At 39.0% G+C, this 21826-nt stretch overlaps 1 protein-coding gene across 2 annotated transcripts in view; it reads right to left on the reverse strand.

Annotated features, from left to right (window-relative positions):
* SNAP25 (synaptosome associated protein 25) overlaps positions 1 to 21826 on the reverse strand; it is an 81639-nt gene that overhangs the window by 3022 nt on the left and 56791 nt on the right. The window contains exons 4-7 of one of the 2 annotated variants that reach the window (XM_090286055.1): positions 15470 to 15518; positions 9622 to 9739; positions 5620 to 5745; positions 2960 to 3104 (exon numbers count right to left, since the gene is read on the reverse strand). In XM_090286055.1, coding sequence (XP_090142181.1) covers positions 2960 to 3104; positions 5620 to 5745; positions 9622 to 9739; positions 15470 to 15518 — 438 coding nt within the window. Of the gene's footprint in view, positions 1 to 2959; positions 3105 to 5619; positions 5746 to 9339; positions 9458 to 9621; positions 9740 to 15469; positions 15519 to 21826 lie in introns of both variants that reach the window. The other variant, XM_090286054.1, reaches the window with a different exon arrangement.

Below are 21826 nucleotides of genomic sequence, written 5' to 3' on the forward strand. Positions count from 1 at the left end.
CCAAGATGCCCACTGGAAAGCCAGTGAGACAGTTAGAAGGAGCCATTTAGCCCACCCTTCTGAACAGGCTGAAAATCTCAAATTCAGACCATGGTCAGTAGCTTTTAGGCCACAGCTCAGACTCCAAAAATAGAGGCTCATTACCCAACATGGCAGCCAGTGCTGATCCCAGATTTGAACTATTCTCTTATTATCTTTCAGATGAGAAAACCCTGTCATGAAGCTGCTGCAGGAAAACCCTGTTTGACTCAAGATCTTACTTTTCAGATGCCATGCTTCCTTGTTGGTAAGAGAATTTGAGGACTGCTAAAGCTTCAGCCTCACTGTATTTCACCGTGTTCATGCAATCTACCACTGACAAATTTAAATTGAAGTTTGAACCTCACTAAGTTATTTCCTAAGCAAAAGTTCCCATAAAATATCTGATATAAACTTGTCCCATTTTGGTTTTATGAAAGAATGGTGCCTTTCTAACCTTAGAAAATATATATGTGGTGTAGGCAAAAGTAGGTTAAGAGTTGTGAGTATGCAAAACATTTTTATTCTTGTATTATTATTTATCAATTATTGTATTATTGTCCACACACACAACCATAAACCTATGGTTTGCCTATCCCTCTCTATACCTAGAAATATGCTAATTAGAAAGCAAGATTTTTAAATAGACAAAGTAATTTCCTGACAGTCCATGGGCATATATTGAAAATTTCATTGTTTTGAACTCCCAAAACTTTTTTATTAATCAAAGTGATGAGAAAGGATCATTACTGATGGAATCAGATGAAAGTTGTTGGGGTCATGAGAGAATATGATAGAAACAGCAGAAAATTCTCTTTACTCCTATTGTGTGATTTTAATTTAATATTAGGTATGTGGGAGACCTTTGCACACCATTTCCTATTATCAGAAGTGAGAACATACATGAGAAGGTGAAAGTCTATTAATTGTGAAGCTCACACAACAGGTATCATTTGAGGGCAATGTTGGGTTGAAATGGGTTCTAACTAAATCATGACCAGATTGTAATTAAGGGGGGATAAAAAGCTAGTTATTCAGAGATAACTATACCCCTTCTCACCCCTTAAGCAATTCAGGATTCAAGGAATAATACCAATCATAATGGTTATTTTCCATCTTGACTTTTGATTAAAACATATAGCTGTATATGTCTTTGTCCTTGTAGTAAATTGGCCCAGAATGAAAGGTTTTCCCCAAAGAAGACAGCTAGAATTGCAAAGCAGCAGAATTAAAGTGCCACTTGCCTTTCCAGGAACAATTTTTCTTGTCTGAAGTCTAGCTCTATCAATAAAGGTTGACCCCTCTCTCTTAGGAAAACTTCTCCTCCAGAATTCTAATTTAGAGATACATTATCTCTCTACATCTTTGAGTAAATTGTGTCCATTAATAGAAAATGACTACTTGTTTTTTTCAAATAATTTTCCTGTTGGAAGGTAGTTCAGCAATTATTTCTTAGTTCATTTTTCTAGGCCATAATGGGTTAGGTCAGTTTGTGTTGGCTCCAGTGCTTTTTAAAACTCTCAGTATCATTCTATTGATTTGCTCAGCTTTAAAAGCTTTGGAATATCAAAGGCTCTAAACAATAGTAAGTATGTCATGACTTGTAAAAGTAAGCAAAGCACAAGCATTTTGCTAACCAACACTGACATTTGTGTAGCTCAATATTGATCAGGTAAAAATATAATGCGATCAGATATTTTTAATATGGAGCCCTTGGAACACAACAGGGCGAAGTGTTTCCTTTATGTCTATTTATTCCTTTTTCAAGTCAGTGGGGACTGCTTAAGTACCAAGAAACTGAGTATTAGACTTATGATTCAAGAGATCTCAAAAACATCTTTCTCTGATCACCCAAGTAGAACAAATTGTTTAAAGAAGATTCAGGATCTCAGGCTCAAAACTTCAATATCTCCCAGGGAATAAACTCACACATTATAAGATTAGTCAACTAGAATTGATTATAGATGCACAATTATCATTAAATCTATAATGTGTCTATTTTTTCCTTTTGTCATTTGGATATTTTAAGACATTGAAAGCAATAGTCAAGAGTCTACTGATTGGTGAGGGGGCGGAATGCAAGGACATAGAACACATGTCAGATTTGTATAATGTGGAGTATTAAGTTTTTATAAAAGCTTTCCAGTGATTCTTTCTCTTCCCTTCTAATCCCAACCCCCCATGCTCTTGCCACTCTTCCTTATGTCTCTTGGTGACCCTATGGCTCAGTCTTAGAGTCACATCTGGTGTCCTTGTGTGAACTCAGCTTTGTCACATTATGTTCCTTACTTTGAAATTTGGATATATGTATTGTTGGACTGGAAATGGAATCTGGGCCTTTTTGAACTACCATTAAAGCTTTGGCATTTATAAAAAGCAACACATATATTCATCTTCTGGTTAAACTAACTATTCTCTCCCCTATTTCCTGATTTTATTTCTAAATCATACCCACGTGATAAGCTCCTAACCATTCTTCAAGACTCAGTTTAAATTCAACTCTTTTTTTATGGGGGGATTTTCCCACCCCCTGACCCTTAAAATCTTTCCTCATCTAACCTACTTAGCATTTTACGTGTGGCCCTCTCAGTGCATTACATTTCTGTGGTAATATATTCATCTGGAGGCTAACAGCTCCCCCTAGGCTGAGAGTTTCTGGGCAGCAGGGATGGTATCTTTCTTGTCTTTATATGCTCAGTGATGCCTAGCACAATGCCTGAAATAGAGGTGCCCCCGAGGAATATCTGCTAGACTATATTCTATCCTCTATTTACTTACCTGTTGCTGAATTTTTATCTTAGGGTAGATGAAAATTTTCTATCTATCAATGTGTTTCAATCCAACGCCATGGTTTGAGGGTCTCATTATGCCCTTCACACTTTCTCAGTGATTATTTCAGAAGTAATGAACAATGAAAACTTGCTGACTGCCACATCCTCACCTTCTCCATGATCCTGTCAATCTGGCGATTCTGTGTATCGATTTCATTGCCCATATCCAGGGCCATGTGACGGAGGTTTCCAATGATGCCGCTCACTTGCTCCAGGTTTTCATCCATTTCATTTTCTCGGGCATCATTTGTTACCCTGAGAATCAAAGAGCAATTTTTGATGGAGAGAGATTGAGAAAAAGTGTGAACACCAAGGACCCAAAACTTAGGGAAAAAAATCCATAGACTTCTAGGTATCAATCTTATCCACCTGAAATCTCCATTCAATATGAGAAAAATATTTAGCTTTTATACATTAGGAAATAATTTTTATTTATTTTCCTTTATTTTATTAAAAATAATTTTAAAATGTATTTTTGAGACTTTTTGTTTCTATTTTTAAAGAATTTCTATTATTAAGTAGATTAATTTATTTACTCCTTTCACTTCTGCCAGCATATCATTTTCTCTCTTTAAATGTTTATACCAATTTTCATTTTTAAGAATAAAATTATTTCAGTTGGGAGGATTCCAGGTCAGAGAATGAAGATGAAACTAATTAGAAACTATCCTTTCTGAATTGTCAACCCAAAACTGCAAGAGTCAAATTCAGAATGAAAGAAAAAGCCATTGAGCTAAGGCAGAGAAAGTCTCTGCTCATTTCTTTCCCATTTGGGACCAATGTCAATGGGAAGAATAATGGCAGTCTCAATCTGCTCATAATCCTGCTTGCTCCCAAGAACTCCAAAAGGGAGCTACTTGTTTAAGATGAATTTTATTTGCTTGGATTTCAATGCTATGGAGGTTTTGGTGACATTGTAAATGGCTTATTTCATAAGAAAAAAACTGATAAAAGGTTTTGTTCCAGTTTGAGTGGGAAGAAAGGAGTTGGCTCTCAAAGTGCCTTACCATCTTGCCATATTGTTTTCTATTGCTAAGTTTAAAAGTTAAAAAGGCAGTAATTCTTTATTGGAAATGGTAGGTACTTATACTTACTCCAGAATGTTCTGGCTAAATAACATCTTCCCACTAAAGTTGGTGATGGGCTAAAACTGTTCAGAGGGGTTAAACTCCTTCCCCCACGGTAACTCCTAATGTAGACTAGGCCACTAGGGTTTTTAAAGCAGCCCAGTCCAGAGAAAATTAAAGGGGAACTTCCTAGTTTTATTTTATTTATTTTTTTTAATATAGAAGAGAAGCTTATTTAAGTGATTATCAATAGCGAGGGCATACTTCTGGTTTAATGGTTCTCAGCCTTTATTGCAGATTAGAATCACGTGAGGAGCTTTAAAAAACTGCAGATGTCTGGATTTCACTTCTAGAGATTCTTATTCAATCGATGTGGATTAGGTCCAGGCACTTGCATTAAAAAACCAAAAACCAAAACAAAACATAAAACTCCTCCAGTCATTCTAATATGCAGGCAGGACTGAGATCCCCTGGTCTGGTTTCCCTGGGAACAGATAGAAACAGGAATAAAATTGCCATCTGTGAGGCTCTAGGTAGATGTCTAGACCTTATACCTAAGTGACAGTCACCTATCATTGAATCTGCGTTATTGGTTGGCAACATTAGTAGCTGTAAAACTACTGTAGTCACTGCTGAGTCCTGGTATAGTAGCCTATAAAAAGGGATAGGTTTTTTTTCTTTCTTTTCAACAACAGAAATATTTGTTACTGTTATTGTTTTCTGGTCTCCTGAAAGCTGATTCCTGAACTGACAGATCTATGTAACTTGAGATTTTTTAAAAGTAGATATTTAACTTGGCTTTTGCTTCTGTTCTCAAAGGAAATGATTAATAAAAATGCAGGTATGCTCATGATTCTCTATTTGTACCCCCACATCTATTCTCTGACCTTTGCTCTCTGCCCCAGTGGGCTGACCTCTCTACAACTGTTATCACCCAGGTTTTCTCACTTCTGACTTCCAGAGGATTTTGGCAAATGGCCATGAGAGACTGGAGGGCAAGAAGAGTAAAGAGTTGGGGCATCTGTTGCCTTTCTCATTTCCTGCTAATCACGGTATTGGCAGTGGCCGCATTTCCGTGCCTGTAGCCCCCGCCCACAGCCCTAGCTATTGTTGGGTTGTGATAACAGCTTTCTCCTGTCCCTTCAGAACTCTTCCTGCTATTGCTAATCCATAAATGCTTTGCCATTGCTTGTTATTAAGCCTGTCCATACTTCTGTAAACAATCTCTTTAATAAGTTCTGTTCAATTAAACTCATAGAATGAAATGCCTGTCTGCTGCTGCATTGACCCTGGATGTGGTCATGTGACTTGCTCTATCTGATGAGGCTTTGGCAAACATGACACAAGCAAAGGCTTGATAAGTGCTTATGAATTGGAGCCTGCCCCACGGAATGCTTCCACTACCCTGTGAGAAGCCTGAGCTATCCTGCTGGAGGAAACATGAGGAGAATAGAGGCACTCCGCTGCAGCCCCTGCCAATCCTAGCGAATGTTGACAGCCCCAACATTTTGAGGCCATTTCAGATTATTCTCCCTCAGTTGCCTATAATGAGTGATCCCTGAAGGGGCTCTCAGAAGAACTGTTCAGCCAATGTACAGATTCATAAGTAATAAAATGGGTGTTGTTTTAAGAACCACTCAGTTCAGGGTTGTCTGTTACTCAGAAATAGACAATTGCTACAGTGTTGGCTGCACAAGGCTCACCTGCGGATGAAGCCACCACTGATGGCCATCTGCTCCCGTTCGTCCACCACACGAGCAGGCTGGCTGGCCACCACTCCATCCTGATTGTTGCCCCAGGCTTTTTTGTAAGCATCACTTGATTTAAGCCTACGCAAAAAAGAGGGTGAGTAACAAAGGCAAGCGGGTGGAGCATCAAGCTCACAGCAATGGTTTTCTCTTCAAGCCAAGAACTGAACCAAGCGAATGAGTTTTAAGTTGAGGCATTAGAGAATACCGATATATCATAGCATGGACCCAAAGAGTTGGCCACCACCATGCCTCAGCTACTCAACATTTCATTTCCAATTGAGTCATTTGCAATTGTCAAGACTGTAACCTTTGCCCATAGTTTGTTCTTGTTTCGGTATGTTTTTGTGATTTAGTTAGATTTAAGACAAGGATTAAGGTAGCTAGAGGACATTCAGTTCTATTTCAGTGACATGGTTATATTTTGAGACACAAAACACACAGGAGAACATATTGGCAGACAGACACAAAACAAGACTGCCAAGTAGAGTGTGTACATCACACCACAGCAACACATTGTCATCAAGAACATACTCAACTGAGTTTTTACACACTAGCATGAAGAATTCCCTGTTGAATTTTTTCCCCCAATGCATGTGTGGAACTAACCATTCCAACTTTGCATGAAGGACATAAAGGATTGGTGGTTGGCCAAGGGTGAGGGTCTTTGAGTTTCCTCCAACACGATCTGAATATTAAATAATATATCGGTACTTCCAAACAGTCACCATACATCCAGAGTTGATGTACAAACCTTTGTCCACAGAGACAAAAAGTAAAAGAGGCGTAGTGAAATGAATGCAGGAAAATAGAAGAGAGAACAAGCCATCTAGCACCAAAAAGGGAAACCCCTCTACATAATCTTCATGCACCAGCTACAGGCATGAGTAGAAAGTGAAGCATTCTCATTTAAGCCAAACTACTCCAGAAGTTGACCATTCTCGAAAAAGGCACTAGCAGGACAGTAATAGCCTTCATGAGGATTTGAAACGCAGTTTCAATTGCTTCTTTGTCGGGCTCGAGGGCAGGTGGGAGTGAGTACAAACTCCTACTTCAAACTACCCTGGATGTGGCACGAGGGGAGTGGTCTGGAACTGGCGTGGTCCTCTTGGGCCATATTTCACTGAGCTGCCTTGGAGAGAAACTTAAAATCCAGGCATACCTGTTGTGCCCAATAGAAACATGTGCAGCATATTTTGGTGGGTGTGTTGTAATTTAAGGCAATCAAAGATGTTGTTAGGTTCTTTGCATAGTAGAAACCACACACCTTTTAGTCCAAAAACAAAAGAATTTCCATTGGTCCCATTTTCACAATTTCTATCAAAGACATTTACCCTCCCCCCTTTTTAAACTTTAACAAGACAACCACAGTTATCTATTAAAACTGACTCTAATATTAATACTTAATTGGGGGAACAAACAACCCTGGAGGCAAATTAGAAAACTACAGATAGAATCTCAGTAACTCCCACAATCTAGTATATAAAGCCATATCCCGTAGAGCAGTCATAATTTAATGTGCTGAAGGACCATGGGTCCACTCAGTGGGACAGGATCCATAAACAATTTAATAGGCTTTATTTTATTTTTTCCCAACTCCCCATCTCCTCCCTCCTCACATTAAAATAAGTTACAAGGACCTGGTGATGTTTTCTGCTATGTAAATGTCTGGTATACCATCTTTGGCAAAGTCAAGGGGGTAGGAAAGTTTGCGTTTCTGAAAGAAGGCGAATCACTGCACTCACAACGCTGCACACAGACTCACATAACTGCCGTACATCTATCATAATCCTTCGAAACATGCCGAGACAGGGCGAAGCCCTCAGAGAGTCCAGGGCACCACCAGACACTGCATTGTGACACATGGTTTTTACAGCATTATTTACACACAAAGGGAACACTTCGGTCAAGCTTTGAAGCTCAGATAGGGTCTCCTGTGCAGTAAGAAATCAGTGCCAACTAATATGTGGAATTCGTAGGGGCTATCATTTCATCCAAACATTAGAATCCATCCTGAGGGGGTCTGCCTCCATTCTTCACACAGTTGATAAATGGGAAAGTGTATCTTTTGGAATTCATCATCTGGTGGCGAGTAGCCACTGAAGGATATACAGTGAAATCTTGACTAACTGGAATGTTTCAAAGTAAGTCATTTTAGTGAATTATGTGACTTTTTAAATTAACAGTGGGTCATGGAGGAAAAATTTGTTTCAGGGTGATTGGTGACTATCAGTTAAATTCTTGAGCCACTTTCTTGCCTCAGTCATAGGGTAGTGAATGTGATCAAATCTTTTCTTGGTTATGGTTTCTCTCGATGTGTCTAATGGCTTTTCCTCTGAAGATCAACTCTTATTATTTGGTCCTCTTAGACGTGGAAGTTATAGAATGAAGACTGGGTGAAAGAATCCAAGCTACCTAGATTGCCCATTTTCAGTCCCTAATGTGATTTATCCCCATTTGTTCATTTGTCTCTTTTTGCCAAAAGTGGAAGGGAGCAAAAACATAAATACATTTGAGGGTTCCAGTTAGCTGGATTCCAGTTAGTCAGGCTCTACTGTAGATCATTCCTTTCAAAGAGAAGTTTTAAATTTACTTGTAAATTGAGCCCCTCCCCCTCCTAAACAGGAAGTGGGATATTTAAAATCAGCCTCAAAGTTTAAAGGATGTAAATGGTCATATAATCAGCTAGAAATCACATCAATTTCTATTCTAAAAGCTAGGATCAGGAGAGCTTTTAGGAAAAAGGTTTCTGTTCAAAGGGAAGTGGGAAGGTGAAGGAGGTCACGTAATGGGTTTAATTTCTCAAATGCATGTTTGACAATCCACTCATGCATTTTCTTTTCCACTGCTAGTCACATGAGACTATCTTCCAGAACCCTCATGTTCAGGTTCCTTCTGTTACAAAACTTTAGAACCACATGTCACATATCTGCTACATTCCAAAAAAGCGTTGCAGAAACTTGAGAACAGTTGAATGTTTTGTGATATTGTGCATGCAAAATCTACACATTTCAACATTTCGGCCAGTGTACAGGTAGATCTTCCAAGAGGGAGAATTTGAGAGGGATGGGTCCAATTTGGGTAAGGCTCGAACACTTCTTGCTGAAAGACTCTTTGCCTCTGCTTTGGATATGGCTGCAACACCTCTTGTCTAGTCGCTGATCAGGTTTCGCAACTGACGGGCAGTTGAAAGGGTGAATCCCTGTCATAGACTTTAATTTACAGAATGCTTCCTTGGGCCAAATTCCCTGTTTCTTTTGCTTCTGAAAAATCAATCCTTGATATATGTGCTTCACATCTTCTAAACTTACCCCTAGTCCTTTCTAAATCTGCAATTTTGGCTTTTGGGTTTGGGAGAAAATAAAATTCATTGGGTGCCTCCTTCCTGAGGCTAGTCTCTGCCTCAAAGTACACTTTCTGGAAAATGTTGAAACGTTCGTCAATAAAAAGTTGCTGACAGTGAAGCTTTCACTGTAGTATGCCTGATTTTTAATGCATCAACAATAACTCCCACTAATATCATCTATGCTATGAGATGAATGCACTGGAGACGGTATTGATCTGTTCTGCATGCCACATGCTCATCCTGCCTTTGTGCCTGGCAGGAATGAGCTTGTCAAGGCTTGGAGATGGGCCTTGGGAAACCAAAGCTTCAGGCAGGCAGGCAGCACCTACTTGTTACAGGGACACACACAAAGCCCGCAGAATTTTCCTAGGTCCGTCAAATTCTTTTCTGCTTCCTTCATGTCCTTATTGATTTGGTCCATCCCTTCCTCAATGCGTTCCAGTTGTTCTGATTAAACACAAGTATTTTATCCCCACAGAATGAAGCAGATGGAAAAGGACAAAGAAAAAAAAGACAAAACTTCAGACATTCACTTTGACATTAAAAAAAAAGAAAGAAAGAAAGAAAGAAAAACTGGACGCCACAGATTAGAGCTGGTACCCAGTACCTACTTGTTACAAGGACATATGAAAAGGCCACAGCATTTCCCTAAATCTTTTAAATTTTTCTCGGCCTCCTTCATGTCTTGGTTGATATGGTTCATGCCTTCTTCGACACGATCGAGTTGTTCTGGTTAGGACAAAGGGATGACAGTGTGGAATGAATTCTTTTTTGGTTTCCAATAGAACATGAGAAATGACTATGTGAAACGAAATTTGAAAGATAAAGAGAGATATTACAATGCATTGTCCGAGAGGGTGCATTGCTATAGAGGCTGCTTCTGCTGCCCTATGCAGACATGGGAAGAAGGAAATGAATGAAAACGATGCTCAAAATTGTTTGTAATTCAGACATGATGGGATGCGGTACAGAAGCCTGTTTGATTCTGAGTGTCCAGGAAGAAAGCACAGCAGATTCACTTACTCAGACACCAGTGAAACTCAAGTGAATGAAAAACAGGATGTTTGTGTGATAGGCATTCAGACTTAATGCTACTAGACAAAGTATCTGCTTCAACCTTCTTTATCTTGGTTTTTAAGCATCCTTAACCAAGTAAAAGTAGAAAGTAGAATCCTTTTTTGGAGGTAGGACAACAACTTAAGTGGTAATTAACAGTGGGTTCTGGATCTTTGTTCTCCTAACTGCAGCCCATTTAGCCAAAGGCAGCCTATGGGTAGTTCTTGGTTTTGAATACTCAATTCAGAGAAGCCACAAAAAAACAGTAACATCAGCATACAGCGTCACAAGGACTGAAACATTTCAATACATCCTCTCATCATATGACCTATTTGCTATGAAGGCTTTGGGAGGTTTTTCATTTCTCTGTCCCCTGATCTCCAGTTCCCTACCGTGGGGGGCATGCTAGGTCCCAGTCACAGGTGGAAAGCAGGGAACCTGAGTGCATAATTCTCTAGAGAAGGAGTGATGAATTGGGACTTGGAACTTAGTGTATTGAGGACATAGATCGAAAGCCATAAAAACGAATTATACATCTAGGTTACCAGAGTAACACACACTAACTTGATTAATTTTTCAAAAGTTACGTCACCAAGTTGAGTAAACTACAAATTCAATGAAAGGATTTTTAAAACGGCTTTTAAGACCATTACAGGAAAGCAGCAATGGGCTGTCTTGGCTGTCTAATTACAAAACATAATTACACTTCCATTACTGTTTTCATCTATATTTTCATGCACACATGCCTATGCTTCTGGGAATAAGGGCATTGCTAGAATAAAACTGACACATACATTTCCAGTCTATGGGCATAAATAATCACTTAAAAACAATTTCACATTAAATGGTGACAGTGAAATTATCATTCAGGAAAACAAAGGTTCACTAGTGACCCAAATCGGGGAGACTGTCCATTTGAAAAACAAGAACTTATTGTTTTCTCTTTTGTGAGGCTGAAGAACAGAAGATTTCAGCTTATTAGGAATCTGTTGTTTCTGCTATGCTTTTCAAATGACCAGCGAAAACAAAATTTCAGTGTTCATTAACACGATAGTGCTGGTGACCTTTTGCTGAATAAATGCAGGTATAGTAAGTAAGGTCTTTAAGACAATATTGAAAAAAAGCTATAAATAAATAAATAAATAAATAAATAAATAAATAAGTGGCAAGTCTTTACATCCCAGAAGATTTTGTATTTTTTAAAAGACTTCATCCTAGTTTCCTTTAAAAAATGCAATAAATTAGATCAAATTAACTATCAAATGAAGAGATTGGTGAGAGGGAACCAATCAATATCAATAGAAGAACCATGTTAAGTACAGACAAAAACAGGGCCCTAAGTCCCAACTGAATAGTTGCTAATGGCTTCCTCGAGTGCTGGGTGAGATGAGATTGAAGGAGTATCTGGGCTCAGGGGGAAGAAAGCCTGTTGGACTCAATTAACGAGAGCTGAAATACACACAGATTCTGTCCTGGGGAGATATGTGTGTGTGTGTGTGTGTGTGTGTGTGTGTGTGTGTGTGTGTGTGTGTGTGTGTGTGTATTCATGTATTTGCTCTTCCTTAAGAGTTTCTCTTGAGTTTATATACATATATTTATTTTAAAATATTTTATTTATTTATTTTTAGAGAGAGGGGAAAGGAGGGAGAAAGAGAGAGAGAGAAATGATCTGGCCTGCAATCCAGGAATGTGCCCTGACTGGGAATCAAACTGGTGACCTTTTGGTTCACAGGCTGGTGCTTAATTGACTGAGCCCCAACAGCCAGAGCTATATTTTTTTATCAGAATATTAACTCTTTGACTATATTCCAGGAGCCTCACTCACTGTGCTTCCAGGGATTAGGAGGTAACAAGAATTGGACTTCTGAATGAAATAATTCAAATTAAAAGATAAAAACAAGCAGATCCAAATCTATATTTTCAGAGTTGGGTTCTGCCATGGCCTCTGGCTTGTTCAGTAAGGTCACAGCTAAGAGAGAATTCTGAAGCTCTTTCAGAAAAGTTGATTCAGAAAACTATTTTATAGCTTCCATTATTGGTTGAATGTAGCTTTATACACAATTGTAAGTCAAATGCTTAATTTAAAAAATATTATGGAGCCATTTTCTCACAGATATTCTAACAATAATATTAAGTTTTAGGGTGTACAGAGTTATGTTTATGACTATTGTAGGCATAATGGGACTTCCTAGAACACCAACAATTTCCGTCAAGGCATTTCTTGGTAAATTCTTGAAAGTAACCAATATCCTCATTCCATTCTGATGTGGACAGTTCTTCAGAGACTGGCATCACATCATGCAGCGTCCAGGGCTGACTGCTACTTCCCTCCCTGAATTTGCTTTCTGCCTCATTTCTTTGTATTTTTGGAGCTGGGGAAGAGAATAACATTTTTGGATCAAAAAAAGTATTCTAGTAGATAACACTATGTGTTGGGGCAAGAGCTTGAACTTTCTTCTACTACGTTTGGATGATTGGTTGTTTGTGATAGATCCGCCAATGGCAGGATGCTCAGAGATCTAAATTCAGACATCTGTTCTACTAATCTTACTTAAGTAAGCCATCATGGGGCCCTTAGAATCCTTAACCTGATTTTAAAAATATTAGAAAAATAGTGAAATACCAATGCTATTGACCAGTGTGCAAGGTTTCATGAGTATGTTCAGTTATAAAATGAATGCTTCCTATATGATTTTCATTTTTGTTGGCATTGATGAACATATAAAAACTCATTTAAGTAAATTTAAGTAACCACATGTGGCTACCATATTGGACAGTTGCAGCTTTAGTCATTGATAACATATTGGTGAGTGGACTTTAGCAAGAGGAATGTTTTCACAGATGCTACCTTGTAGTGCTGTGCACCTTTTAAGAAAGTCAGCAAGCTCTCTGGATGAAGCTTGACTTTGCCTTTACTGTTCTAGGCAGGGGTCAATGATTTTACTATTTAGTTTAGGGTTGATCTCATGAGATTTTTCCCAAGAGCTGCAGCTTCAGCAGCAAAATAAACATAGAACCCAGCAAAGACCAACAAAAGCAACAAGAAATAAGAAAATGAAAGGTTAAGTCATCACACATTAGTGCTAAGGTTGTTTCATGGGGATTCTCTTGGAGACAAGAAAAGTCCCAGGGCTCAGTACATTTCCAGGGCCGTCTCTCATGCTCAGTGCTCCTTGGTGTCTCTTGATACCTGGGTATAAAACAAGAATCCAGTAAGGAATTTCTGAGTGCAATCATTTAGCTGGACAGCCTGGAATGGTTCTTTAGGACGGCCGTTTCCTGAGACTCCTGTGCAGCTGCAGATTGAAATGGTCAACACCTTTGGTGATCAGGCATAGACAGAAGTACGAGGGTATAACTGAAGAGAAATTTTAAAGCAGTTACTGACCAAAACAATTAAACACAGCATACGCAGAATTAAAACGCATTTATGATGACAGTGAAAATAGTTGTTGACTTATGCTCAGCCGTTCTTTTAAAAGGTCCTCATCTCCTATTATCCTATTAATAGAATGTGTGAAGTACATTTAAACCAAGGAACTCAGCATTACTGTGGTGTGGCTACAATTGAAATGTTTTAGCTGAGAACATTAACTGTCTTGTGGGGAAAATCTGCTATTCTGTTCTGCTTCTCAGAGAATAGTATATAGATGTTTCTGGGAATCATTTGTGCTAAGAATATATTTTTCCATTTGTATGACAATTCTGGCGATTTTTTTTCTCTAGGTTTATTTCATCAAAGTACAATGAACTTTGCAATTCAAATAAGCATGTTATTCACTTTCTCTCTTTTTGATTCCAGATTCGTGTATGTTATTTTCCATGGTTTTATGTCAGTGCTTTATAGTTAGGGAGATAAAAGACCTTTTCCTAAACTTTTGCACAACCTTTCCTTCTATTGCAATGCTCCTTTTTTTCACCCCCTTCAAATACAAATTATTAACTAAAAGAGCTAATATGGCAGAACTACCAATATTTTGAATGTGTATATACCAACTTAGCTCTGGAAATGGAGCATCGCTCCTCTATATGGGCATCTGCTGCTTAATCTAAAAGCAAACGAAGAATGTTTTGCTGCATCTTGAGTTTCAAAGTCCAGAATGCTATTACAGAGATCAAGCCAGTAAATCTTATAGTTATAGCAAATTTATTTGGGGACTTCTGAAGACTGCCACAACCATTATACATACTTTCCTCAAAGTACAACTCCACTAGACTCCTTTAGTTGCATATACATTTTTACAATTTTTATTTTAAAAATCGGGGGAAAGCATTGGGGTTGATGTTCAACTGCTTTCAAATATTTTATTTTATTTTATTTATTGATTGTGTATATTTACTGAAAAATTTGAGTGTAAATAAATAATATAAAAACATAAATCCTTATGTGACAACCATGAGGGTTTACCCCTCAGATGTCCTTTCAAGAGGGACCCTGCTGGGAGGAGTGTGTTTAATTGACACCCCAGCTGCTGCACCTATGAGATCTGCCACAGCATCTACATGGAGGCCATGCTCTCCCCAGGATGCTAGCCAATGGCTGAGCACAGTGGGATTACCAGAGCTGAGGCATCCCTGCCCAACAGGAGGTTGTTCTTTGGGTAGTCTGCTCCTGGGCTCCCATTAGCCTGGCTGAGATGTTCTCAGAGCAGTACTGCATTTGAGACCCTTCCTACCCAACTCTCCTTCCTCCCTCTTCTTGTGTCAAATCCACCTCACTGTCAGAAGGCTCTCCCTGCCTACTCCTCCCCCATCTCCCCTTGACTCATCACAGACATTTCCCTAATAAATCTTGTGCATTTTTGATTCTCAGCATTTGCTTCCCAGAGAACCCTAATGATACACCTTTCACCAGGCCCTGCCTGCCCCCTGCCCTATAATAAGTGGTTGCAGGATATTTATTTATACTGTAATTCATTTGGTTGGTCTCCCTACTGGCAGACATTTAATCTGTGTCCATTTTACATGATGTATATATATATATGTATGTATACATACATATATATACACACTATTCTCTCATTCTAACAATTTTTAGAAGAAAATAAAATTTATGGGAAATATTGGAAATGAAATAAGAGAATTCTCACTGTCTAAAGTACTATCATTTAAAAAACCAATCAAACAAATAAATTTTACCTTCCAAATTCTGTTACCACCCCATATAGAACAGGGAAAGTAGAATCATTAATTTAGTCATGAAGGCCTCAGCATTGTCATACATTTACCTTTACCAATCTTTTCAACAGAAAAAAAGAAAAAAGACAAGGTGATAAAAACTCTAGAATCCTCACACTCATGCATGTCTTTAATGCATGTCGAAATGACTACCTGCGAATGCACATATTTTTACGAACTTTATTTAGATAAAAAATTGTTCTTACTGAAGAAATCTCAACTTACCTCCTTGTTCATCCAACATAACCAAAGTCCTGATACCAGCATCTTTACTCTATATTCCAAGAATGGTAGCAAAGTTGAAAACGAGTTAAAGAGAAAAGAGAGAAGAAAAATCAGTAAGGGGACAATTAGCTCTATTAGAAATGGAAAATGAAGAAGGACCCATGAAAAAGAGGGAGGAAATATGACAAGAGTATTAGGGGCTCAGGAGGGACTCTGAGGAATGGGTCTCCCATTGACTTGCTCTATCAGGGATTCTTAGGGTAGAAGAGAGGGATGTACAGTCTCCACAGATAGGGTTACAGATGGGGCTTGACATGGAATTGCAATATACATACTTAATATTATACTGTGACTTCATATTTGGAAAATAAAAACACGGTTTTCATAACACCAACCACAGAAAGCTAATCTTACAAAATCTTCTAGACTAAATCTTCTTCTATGGCATCATACATCAAAAGCCTCCATCAGTAAATTGGGGAGGAATGCCACGTGAGGAAGATGTATAAGAATCTTGGAGTGGGTGTAAGATTTTTAGATTTATCAAAGGAAAAGATTGCTTCACAAAGATTGAGGAACACAGCTCAGAAGGAAACTCGTTCTTCTGTGAGATTTAGAAAAGTGATTGGGGCGGCGTGCTCTGGGGCTGTCTCCCTCGCTGGCGGGTGTTCGCAGGGGTACTCTGGAGAAGGAGAGGAGATCCACGTGGTTTACAGAAAGAAGACAGTTTGCAAGGAGGCTGAGAATCCCGGTGATTTTGTATTGAGAGCTGAAGGGCACCACAGCACAGAAAGGACCTCCCCAAGCAGATTGAATGATTGGCAGCTGCTGGTAAAGCTGAACTGTGTTTGGGAAGTAGGGAAACGGTGTTTCTGATCTTCCTAAGACTGGCTAGGTTTGTTAGGGGGGAAGCAAGGATATGTGTAACTGTTAAATAAACAATTTTCTTTTCACAAAAAAAAAAAAAAAAGAAAAGTGATTGGCAGATGAGGAATAAAGATTACTCTCATAAAATAAGAATTTCAGAATAATCAAAAATAAATCTTTTTATTTTAGGTGAAATCTAAATTTCCTTATTCTGAAATATAAAATTCTGCACAATAATATGATGAAATAATTCACTCACAAGGTTTATTACAGTCTTTATTACAGTTCTCAGTGGAAGACCTTCTGTTTCACAAGGTAATTGTTAATAAGTATAAACAGTTAATAAAATGGCATTGCTTACAGTTTGAATTAATTGTTTTTCAAGGAATGCTCCTGTGTTCCCTAGAATAAATTCTAAAATAAGACATCTCTCATAGCCCCATTTATTTTCCACTGACTTATTTCAAACTAAGAAAAGAAAGAGAGAGATGTTAGTGGAGGTCAACAGAGGGTTTTTTTTTTTTTAAACAGTATTTTAACAATTCAATTCCAATAATGCTTCCAAAAATTAAATAAAATGCTAAAAATGATTTTTGTGACCTTTTGTAATTCCCTGTTTCATAGAATGTGTCCAGTTAACTCTCCCGGACACAAAAGCCTACCTTACTTTTGAACACATTTGGATCAGCTTTAATTGTGAAATCAGGACGTAGTTTGGAGGCTGATGGACAGCACCAATTCCAGAGCCAGACTCTATCTACCCTGGAATCCTGGTCACTTCATTTTCTAGCTGTGAGACCTCAGGCAAATGTCTCAATTGCTCTGTGCTTCAGTCATCTCATTTGTCATATATAACAATAGTTAATAGGTCATTGAGTTGCTATGGGAATTAAATGAGTTAATATGTGGCATGTGATAGCATGATGCCTGGCTTATGTTTAGCATTAGAGAAGTGTTTATAAAATAAATACTTTCAGAAAATACATCTATAGCAGGATATCTAGGCAAACCAAAAATAACATTATTACCCACTACCATCAGAAGCTTTTCTACCACTGTTTCTCAAACTTTAATGTGCATATGCGTTCCCTGCATAGGAAATACCTTGTTTAAATGTGGATCCTGATTCAATGGATCCCTGATACTGGGCAGAACCTGAGAGTCTGCATTTCTAACTAGCTGTGCTGTGCTGATGCCGCTGGTGCAAGGACACCGTGAGCAGCAAGATTCTAGACCCCAGAAGACATTTCAAATTCTTTTTCTTAAATGTCTCATAAATGGACATTTGTCTACTTTAGCCTGTATTTTACTGATTTCCGTGCCCCTTCCTGCAAATTTTAGCCATTGCTCATGATAAGAAATTATAAAGAGCAGACGGCTCATTCAGGCATATGGATGTGACAATGCAAGTTGTGGTGAGCCCAGAGGCATTGCAGGGCATGTGCTCCTCTGAGCACCCCCCTCCAGGCTGTGCATAAGGTCCCTGCTCCATTCTGTTGGGGACAGTGGGTGGGAAACAGGTTAATGACCAGCTCTCATCTGTCTATACTTTTTTGATATGCTGTTATACCCTTTATTTTATATGGAGCTCTGCAAATATAATTTCATATTTTTTCCAGTTGGTGCTAAATATTTCAGCACCAGGATGATTCACAGAACTAATCTGAAGGAGCAAGAGTTTACTCTAATCTGTGAGAACAGAAGCAGTAAACAGGGATCAGGGAGTCAGGAATGCTGGGTTGTGCTCTTAGCTCAGCCAGCAACTGCTTGTGAGACTGAAAGAGTTACCTGGCCTTTTGGGATGTTTTCCCATCTTTAAGATAAGGGTAGAGATGCCAAATAAGATTGGGCAGTTGGTAGGCTGATTCATTCACTCACTAGCTCTTTCATTCATTAATTCGTTCACTATGTGTTTGTCGAGCCTTCATTCTGTTCCAGGCACCAAGGATAAAAGGCAGGTAGGCAAAGGCATGGCTTCTCAGCCTTGCTTCACACTGTGACAGACAATCTGGTCAGGTGGGAGGAGCAGGGATCTGGGATTAAGTAACTCTGGTTTCTAGATGTCTCTTTGCAATTCTGTTGCTCTAGAGTCACCTGTTCTGTTTCTCAGCTTTCCCAGCTCTCTCATGGGAATAAAAATTGCTCTCTCACTTCCCAGAGTACTTGGGAGGATAGAATAAGTTATGGAATGTAAAGGCTTCCACAAGTTCAACTCCATTGGAGGCAGTGGTTCAAAAGTACATAAAGATAAAGGACTTAATTTGTACGGAATCACAATCAGTTTAGAATGAGTTGCTTTTATTTTCGTTTGTTTTAATATCCTTCTAGTTTTTGTGGAATCTCCAAAAAAAAAAAAAGGCAGTATTGTAGGAGTTGTTGGTGGACAGGAAGTTACATCTGTGCATAAGAATTTACACTCTGTAATCAGGTAGACCCGGGCTTTAATTTCATCTTAGTCATTTGTAGTTGTGAGGGTCATGCAAGTTACTTAACCAGTGTGTACTTTCATTTCTTCCTTGGTAAATGGAGCTCAAAATGCTGTAGTTATACTTGAATTTTTTTAACAGTACAGCAGGTGGGCACCCCTAACCCCTGCATTGTTCAAGGGGAAACTGTAATAGTGAAAGGTGGCTACAAGGATTGAGTGAGCTAATATATGCTTGATGATAAAAGCTTTCAGCACAGTACCTGGCACATAGTAGGTTCTCAATAAGTGTTAGAATGTACAGTTGGCTTCACTGTTTTGCTGACAGCTTTTGTCAAAATAACAGGATTGTTCTTTGGGGGAACTGTCAGATGTGCAAGAGAGAAGGGCAAGGCTAGGGATAATATCTCAGTGGAAGCAGAATACCATTTTCTCCTCTTCCTTAAAGAGTATTATGTTTTAATAGTAAAGAGTGAGAGGAGGTGGTTCTATTTTTGTCTTAGTTCAGTTCTTGTTTTCTATTTGAGATTGCTAAGACAATTTTATACCTAAAAAGAGGGCAGTTTGAAATGTGAAGTATTTTTTTTCCATGTCTTTCTTTTTTCTTTTTTTTCCTCTATTTTTATTTTTCCTTTCTTGCAGATGAACTAAAACCATGTCTGGAGAACATTTTAAAGTCTTTCTTTTGTCATTCTGAGATGCTCCCCCCCCCCCCCCCCACCAGGCCAATACGCCTGAGCTGAAACTAGCAGAGGCCAGGTGCTCTCTAACCACCAGAGTTCCAAAAGGCCTACACCTGCCTGTCTGAAAACAGCTGCCCAGCCTGAATTTCCATTTTAGCAGAATGGCTGGCATAACACAGCTATAGCTTTAGAATGCTTATTATCTTCTTGTGGCCAAAGTGTCTTAAAAGATAAGTTGGTATAAAAGAAAGATGCTAAAACAGCCACAAAATGTTGGGGAGCCCCCAAGCACCTCTCCAGGCTTCTGAATCAGCCTGCCCTGAAGCAGTGTGGCTTTTCCTGGGCTGAGTTGTCATAGCCCAAGGCATTCATGTATAGACTGCATTTAGTGTTAGCAGGGTGAATGTTTTTGTCTGGAATCAAATACTCCCTCCTTTAGGATACATTCATGACTCTGTCACCAGAAATAATTGTTGTCTCCTCTATGCTCTTAAGGCAGGTATGGCTTGAATTTGGAGAGCTATTTCCATAGCTGTTTTCTTGCCTGAGATCAATTTTTATCTTCCCTGCCATCCCTATAATTAGACATTCCATACACATTTCTTGAAATGCATCCATCAAAAGAGACAGTACCCACCTCCAGACTGGGAAACAAGTGCTATGTTATTTCAAACTTTTTAATCTGTGTATGGCATTAGGGCTCTTCTGAACTTTCCCCACTGACCTTTGAATAACTTTATATCATCCTTGAAATGCTGATGCAGCAACTTCTACTAAAAGACAAGCCCCTACCCCACCACTCTGCTATACCCCACAGTCTATGAGAGATGGCTCATGAGGTCGGACATTCCACTGAAGGTGAGACTGTCTGCCTTTGGGAGACATCATGCACATAGTAACCTTTCCTGTCTTTGAGACTGAATTTCAATAGAAATTCTGCTCAATTCAAATTATATAGCAGTGATGCACTTTGGGATCATGGGCAAGATCCTGGTATTTCAACGCTCAGATTTCCAAATCATTTCTGCCCTTGATGAATATTTAATGCTGGTTCTCGTTAAAGAGAATTTCTTTTTTGATTGAAAAGTAGAATATCATCTGAATAGCCGGTGCCCTAGAAGTAAGAGGTGTTTACCATAAAAATAAAATAACCCAGGAGGAAGTAAGAACAGAGCAGTCTACTCTCATAATGGTTTGCTCATAATTTCCTCAGGAGGGAAAGTCTAATAGCCTCCTCTCACTTATTAGAGGTAGGAGAGAGCTTCCACTTGTTTTGCTCCTTGTTCTAAGATGCAACTGCATGTTTGACTGAGAAACTCTTTAGGAGAAACAAACATATGATTCGAGAATCCTACTTCAATCAATAGGGTTTTGAGATTCTTTTTCCCTCCCAGAATACGTTAGAGCAGACACTCCCTTTCAAAAACTAGCCAACAATGCCTTAAAATTTAAGAAGACACAAAGAAGTGTCTATGGCCCAGTGACTCCAATGGGTGAGGGGCCAGTTCAAAGTGGTACAACATTTGTTGTTGTTGTTGTTGTTTGTTTATTAATTTTGAGAGGGGGAAAGGAGAGAGAGAGGGAGAGAAATACTGATGTGAGAGAGAAACATTGGCCTCTCGTAAGCGCCGCAACAGAGGACCAAACCCACAACCTAGGCAGGTGCCCTGCCCTACCAGGGCCAAAGTGGTGCATTTTGATGCATATACTCCACCACATTCCATGTTCAGGGCAGTGTTTTGACATTGCACAGGTGAGCAAATTGGTGAGAGTTCTGCTACTTTAGAAATCTACTTCGCATGTACATACACGTAAACCAAATATTCAAAAGATGAGCTTAGAGGCTATGGTTGAAGATGATAAAGATGTATCAAGATAATAACGTCAGTGGACTTCTGGGCTCCCTTCAGGTCAACATCAGAGCTCACTAAGGTTTGTTCCTTTCACTTGCTCTCAGACTGAGTGACAATAACTACTCTGAAAGCCTCTCCAGCACTCCTAGATTTAGATTATCTGCCTCCTTCTTGGTGCTTGAGTATTTCTGCATGAATTGCATTCCCAGGATAGAGCAAAGTAAAATTTCTCTTCATTTAGAGAGCAAAGGCTGCTTTCCTGTGCTGCTGCAGGCCCCTTAGTGGTCTTCCTTCCTATGGGTGCCATTTGTACTGCATTGCAGACTCAAATGGTCATTTTTAGTGGTAACAAATTTCATTAAGTCCACCTCCCTGCCCTTCCCAAGTGTCCTGGGAGCTCCTTGTTATCATCTCTCCCTATTTCTCCTGTGACAATTCACATTTAGTCATCATGTTTCATTCCTAGATGAGAAGCTAAAGTTGGTGAAATAATAAATGTTGGCTCCAATACTGTGAAAAGCAGCTGCTC

This window comes from Furipterus horrens, unplaced genomic scaffold (assembly GCF_987537825.1).
Source record: "Furipterus horrens unplaced genomic scaffold, mFurHor1.1.pri manual_scaffold_8, whole genome shotgun sequence".
Classification (NCBI taxonomy): domain Eukaryota; kingdom Metazoa; phylum Chordata; class Mammalia; order Chiroptera; family Furipteridae; genus Furipterus; species Furipterus horrens.